General features: G+C 47.8%; 1 protein-coding gene across 2 annotated transcripts; it reads left to right on the top strand.

The window, feature by feature from the left end:
* Nucleotides 1-1,921: 1,921 nt before the first annotated feature.
* Nucleotides 1,922-5,582, top strand: C2H7orf25 (chromosome 2 C7orf25 homolog). Of its 2 annotated transcripts, none has more exons than XM_085051561.1 (2): nt 1,922-2,050; nt 4,010-5,582. In XM_085051561.1, exon 2 carries the CDS (start codon nt 4,026-4,028, stop codon nt 5,292-5,294), a length of 1,269 nt encoding a protein of 422 aa, XP_084907687.1. In that variant the 5' UTR covers nt 1,922-2,050; nt 4,010-4,025; the 3' UTR covers nt 5,295-5,582. The 2 variants fall into 2 exon arrangements, with proteins under 2 accessions (XP_084907687.1, XP_084907688.1); XM_085051562.1 differs by lacking the exon at nt 1,922-2,050 and adding an exon at nt 2,567-3,555.
* Nucleotides 5,583-6,000: the final 418 nt, after the last annotated feature.

Here is a 6,000-nt window from a genome sequence, read left to right on the forward strand (position 1 = left end):
ATTAGATAATTTTCTTAGTGGTAGTCAGACCTTGATATTACAGTGTTCTGATGGGGAAGGTGGTGTGATTACAAGTGGGGTTGTTTCTTGCTTAATCTTCTGCTGCCATTGCCATAACTCAGATGACTGCATGTCTAGAATAACAGCTAGTTTCTACCTAGTAGCTAATTTTATCTAGTATTTAAAGGGAACCTTTAAACTGCAGGGCACTAAGTAATGTATTTTTCAATTTAAAATCTAAAATTTAAGGAAATGGTAATTTTAACTTGAAGATGTATTTCTTAAAATCACTTCAAGAGTGAGTGATACTAGTAGTACAATGGACTAGCACATTGTATGGTGATTGTGGTAATTTTCAAAAAGTGCACCCTTTAGTTAAATGAGATTTTTTTTTTTAAATATATTTTGTGAAAACTGCATAAAGGGGTCAAGGCACAATAGGACTAACACTGTTCCTTTGTGAGAAATTAAAAATTGCAGGCTTGATTACTTCAGCTTGCTGTGAATTATGATTTTGCTTCATTTAACTTGTTCCTACTAATGCAGTCATCTGAAAGAAGTAAAAGAGCCACTGGTTACATGAAGCATGTAATGTTGATTTCCTTGTCCTCAGAGAGGATCTGCTCCAGGGTACTCAGGATAGTGTGACACCTATGAGAATTGAGCTTTATTTAACAAGTAGGGCTGGGATCTGAGAACAGTATTCTTTCATGAAGTTGTTACTTTAAGTCAAAATCACAGAATGGGTCAGGTTGACAGGGACCATAATGGGTCACCTGGTTCAATCTCCCTGCTCAAGCATGATTATTTTAGAGCACATGGCACAGGATTGCGTCCAGATGGTTCTTGAGTATCTCCAGTGAGGGAGACTCCACAACCTCTCCTGGCAGCCTGTTTTAGCATGCCATCACCCTCAGTAAAGATACAGGTACAGTAAGCCCCTTACAACTTGTTTTGGTTTACTGTTGCTTTCCAGATCTTGTGAAATCATTCAGACAAGTAAAGATCATCTCTCCTGCAACAGCCGGCAATCAGAAGCCAAGTGTTTCCCACGCTGTTAGGGAGTACTGCTGCATGGAGAGGAGTGAGACCACAGCTCTGTCTACTGCATGGAGGCAGGCAGCAACTTGGGGCAAGTATTTGGGACCCTTGCTCACCTTTAGCACAGAAACAGAATGGTTTAGTTTTTGTTGTCCAAACTTAACAGACCCAACATGCACAGATTCAACATTCATGGAGCCATGGCTGTTGCTTCTCCAATGAAGTTAAAAGTCCAAGGCTAACTTGTCTCTGGGCCTGTGTGTTCCCACTCTACTCTGGGCAATTGCAGCCTCACACTGAATATTATTTTGGGCACTACAATATAAGAAAGATACAAAGCTACTAGAGAGCATCCAAAGGGGGGGCAACAACGATGGTGAAGGGCCTTGAGGGGAGGCTGTATGAGGAGCAGCTGAGGGCACTGGGTCTGTTCAGCCTGGAGGAGACTGAGGGGAGACCTCATTGCAGTCCAAATGTTCCTCATGGGCACAAGAGGAGGGGCAGACACTGATCTCTCTGGTGACCTGTGACAGGACCCAAGGGACTGGCCTGGAGTTTTGTCAGGCGAGGTTTAGTTTGGGTACTAGAATACGGTTCTTCACCCAGAGGGTGGTCAGGCACTGGAACAGGCTCCCCAGAGAAGTGGTCCCAGCACCAAGCCTGACACAGTTCATGTGGTATTTCGGCAATACTCTCAGGCACATGGTGTGACTCTTGAGACTGTCCTGGGCAGGGCCAGGAGTTGGACGCAATGATCCTTGTGAGTTCCTTCCAACTCAGAATATTCTGTGATTGCGCTTGACGTGATGTAATGCATCTCGCCCTTGAAGGGTTTCCGCGATAACCCGCGGGCACGCCGGGGAGCAGAGCCAGGCCGGGCGGACTGGGGCCGGCGGAGCGAAGCGAGTGGTGCGGCTGTCCCCGCCCGGCGGCCCCGGGGGAGGTGCTGCGCCGGGCCGAGCCGCGACACGCCACGCCGGCCCGGGGCGAGGGCTGTGGCCGCCGGGCTGTGAGTATGGGCTGCGGGGGCTGGCGAAAGGCGGAGGCCCCGGGGGAGGGTAGGGGGCCGGGGGCCCCCGGAGAAGCGAGGCGGGCCCGGGCACATCGCGTTCCGGTAGTGAATCGGGGACGGGGACAACCGCAGGGACAATGCCCAGCGTCCCGCACCCGCCCGCCCCGTCGGGTAGACGTGTGGGCGGAGGGCGAGGCCGGGGGCGGCCGAGGGGCTGGGCCGGGCTGGGGGGAGCGCTGAGGGCGCCATGCCCTCACCCGAGATGGCGCCGCGGCCTCCCCGGCGCCGCGAACACGTGATGGCGGAGCGGCGGGAGGAGAGGCCTGGCCTGCCCGTCCCCGCCCAGGGCAGGTCGGGCCCGGGGCCAAGGCGAGGGGCCTGTGTGTGACCTTGTGGGTGATAGTGGCGCCACCGCGCAGTTGTTGGCCTGAACAAGTAGTTGCGTCTGTGGTTTTATTGTCACAGCAACCCTTGATTTACGCTCTGTCTTGAATGCTTTGTGTGGTGTCTGCTGTGTGTGTCTGTCTGTGTGCAGGTGTTATAGCTGCTGTGGGGAGAGGTGCCCAATTACTAATCGTGAGGTTTTACTCTTTGCATTGCATGCAAGGATAAGCTTGTGGCAGTGGCGAAGACCTTTTGAGCGGGAAAGGATGCCTTCTGGGTCCCTGAAGTGAGTTAGTAGGTCGTGTCAGAAGGCATCAGGATTCTTGGCCATGAAGAAGCAGGAGATGATGTTGCTGATGCTGGACGTGGACCAGGCCAATAGCAGTTAATGCTGGCTGTGTTTGCACTTGTACATAGGGTTGGGCAGGTTTCCACTGAAGGCAGGCTCCTGAGCTGTACTGGCAGACCCTCTTGTAGGAGCAGGCTGTGCCCTGTTGCTGGTTTCCAGTTGGAGCTTCATTTATCTTGTCCTTTAATACTTCAACATGCAGGTTAATTGAGAATTGTAGGAAGAATTACAGTGTTTATAGTTGTAGCTGGAAGTCAAAATCGATTAATTTCACTATTCGTAGTGGTTGATTACTTCTTGTCTTAAATATGCTATTGTTTGGTGTAAGACAGAGCATAGTGAATTCCTATCATACTTTCCTGAAGGAAGGCCTACTAAAGTAATGCAGATGTGAAGGAATAGATTTATCAGGTGCATCACAGTAAATCTCTTAGTAGATTAGAAAACATAGCGATTTCTAGATTCTCCTGACACTAGAATTATGAATCATAGTCTGTCATGAGGCTGTGTAATAGAAACACACAATGGTTTGGGTTGGAAGGGACATTAAAGATTATCTTGTTCCACCCCCCCTGCTGTGGGCTGGGACACCTTTTACTAGACTAGGTTGCTCTAAGCCCCATCCAAACTGACCTTGACCTTGACCACTTCCACGGATGGAGCATCCACAACTTCTCTGGGCAACCTGTCCCAGTGCTTCACCACCATCTGAGGGGCTCATCCTCTGAGTTGAACAGTGCAAGTTGAAAGCTGGGTAGCTGTAAGCATGGTGGGTAGCTTTTAATTTTAAGTGTGATGAGAGGGAGAGGCAGGATTTGCCTATGGCATTAACTGTATTTCTGATTTTGCTCTGGATGGCAGCTTTTGCAAATGAGCTGTGAGAGTTAACATCCCTCTAAGTGACTGGCTGAGTGAAGGGCTCTTACGTGGCGGGTGGGGGGAAAACCACAAACTTGCAAGTTCTGTGTGGAGACTTGAGTGCTTCTGTTCTTCCTTGCTGAGAACTGGGGTATTCTGAGGCTGTAGGTTGGATCTCTAAAGGTGAGGGAAAGGAATTGACGTTGTCACTGGGATTTTACGTAGAGGTACCAGTTGCTTGTGCTTTACAGTAGCTGTTGCACTAAGTCTACTGCAAGGCTCAAGTGTACCCAGTTAGAAGGAACTCTTTTGCTTGTCTTCTTGGCCATGCAATAACTGTCTTCTATTTTGTTCTCACTTGACAGGAATAATGTTTCCAACATGTCTGTGCAGTCACTGCTGTGTGAAAGAATTGCTGTTGCCAAAGACTTGATCAAGAGAGCGGAAGCCCTTTCCAAGTCTCAGAAAAGGAGAATAGAAGGTGGGGCAAAGCTATGTAGCAAACTGAAGGCTGAGCTAAATTTCTTACACAAGGTGGAGGCAGGGAAGGTGGCCATTAAAGAATCCCATCTGCAGAGTACAAACCTCACCCATCTCCAAGCCATTATTCAGTCAGCAGAGAACCTGGAGGATGTTGTCAGTGTCCTCCATGTTTTTGCTTATGAGGACAGGTTTGGAGACAAACAGACGCTGGTGGTAGATGTTGTTGCAAATGGAGGTCACACGTGGGTGAAGGCCATTGGTCGTAAAGCTGAGGCCCTGCATAACATCTGGCTGGGAAGAGGCCAGTATGGTGACAAAAGTGTCATTGAGCAGGCAGAGGACTTCCTGCAGGCAAGCCGTCAGCAGCCAGTGGAGTACAGCAATCCCCACATCATCTTTGCATTCTACAACGGCGTGTCCAGTCCTATGGCAGAGAGGCTCAAGGAAATGGGAATATCTGTGAGAGGAGACATCGTTGCTGTGAACTCACTGGTGGAACCATCAGCAGAAAATGAGCATCTTGACACTAGTGAATCAGATGAAGAAGGCCCTGAGCTCCTGCAGGTGACCAGAGTAGACCGGGAGAATTTAGTGGCCAGCATTGCTTTCCCTACCCAGATCAAAGTAAACGTCTGCAATAGAGTTAACTTGGATATCACTACCCTGATAACATACGTCTCTGCGCTGAGCTATGGTGGCTGCTACTTTGTCTTCAAAGAAAAAGTGCTGACAGAGCAAGCAGCCCAAGAAAGGAGGGAGGGAGTCCTGCCTCAGCTGAAGGAATTCATGGAGGGAAAAGAGCTCTTTGCTTGCGAATCTGCTGTCAGAGATTTTCAGTCCATCTTGGAAACACTGGGAGGACCTGGGGAGAAGGAGCGAGCTGCATTGCTTGTTAAAAGAATTAATGTGGTGCCAGATCAGCCATCTGACCGTGCCTTAGGACTAGTGGCTAGTTCAAAAATCAACAGCCGCTCTCTAGCCATTTTTGGGACAGGAGACACTTTAAAAGCCATCACCATGACTGCAAATAGTGGGTTTGTGAGGGCTGCGGCAAACCAGGGTGTCAGGTTCAGTGTTTTTGTCCATCAGCCACGAGCATTGACAGAAAGCAAAGAACCTTTCGCCACACCTTTACCAAAGAGCTGCCCATCTGATAATGGACTGTAAGTCATTAAATAAGTTAGTAATGTAAATACTGCAGGTACTGCAGTGGAGACATTTGGAGAAACAGGAATCATAGCAATACTGTTTTGGGTGTTTATCAGTGCTGACAGTAACTGGCATGGAAGAGCTCCTCAAGGAATTTGTAATATCTTTACTCCTTCCTTGGGTTTTTTTTGTTCAGCTGACCATTAATTTATTCACTAAAGTAATAAGATTTCAATGAAAATTGTTAACTTGCTTACAATGTGTTAATTGTATCCATCCCTATTAAAAAGTTCAGTTAAAGCACAATTACTGTCAGGCCGTTGTCATTTTTGTTCTCTTCAGGGAAGTAAAATTCATAATTTAGATGAACTTTGGGCTTGACTTCGTGGAGCTTAAATCTTTCTTTGCCCTATTCTATTCAACTTAATTTTTGCTTGATTCAGAGGGACCTTGTGCTGATACCTGTGCCTTTTTGGGAGTATAATATTTTGTGAAGACTTGACTAGTAGCCATGAATAGAAGCCAGCTTAAGCCTTCCTTGTCTTACTGAAAGTAAACTCTGTAAGTATACCATGGTTAGACTGAATTGGGCAACAGCTTTAAAATTCCTGGAAAAATCAGTTGAAATCGAAGTTTATTTGCACTAGTATGTTGTGGCTCTTGAGCTAAACTGGACAGCCAGTGGTAGCAGACCAAGGAGGCAGATCCACTTCACTTTTCTCTT

This window comes from Lichenostomus cassidix, chromosome 2 (genome assembly GCF_008360975.1).
Source record: "Lichenostomus cassidix isolate B80296 chromosome 2, HeHo_3.0, whole genome shotgun sequence".
NCBI classification, from domain to species: domain Eukaryota; kingdom Metazoa; phylum Chordata; class Aves; order Passeriformes; family Meliphagidae; genus Lichenostomus; species Lichenostomus cassidix.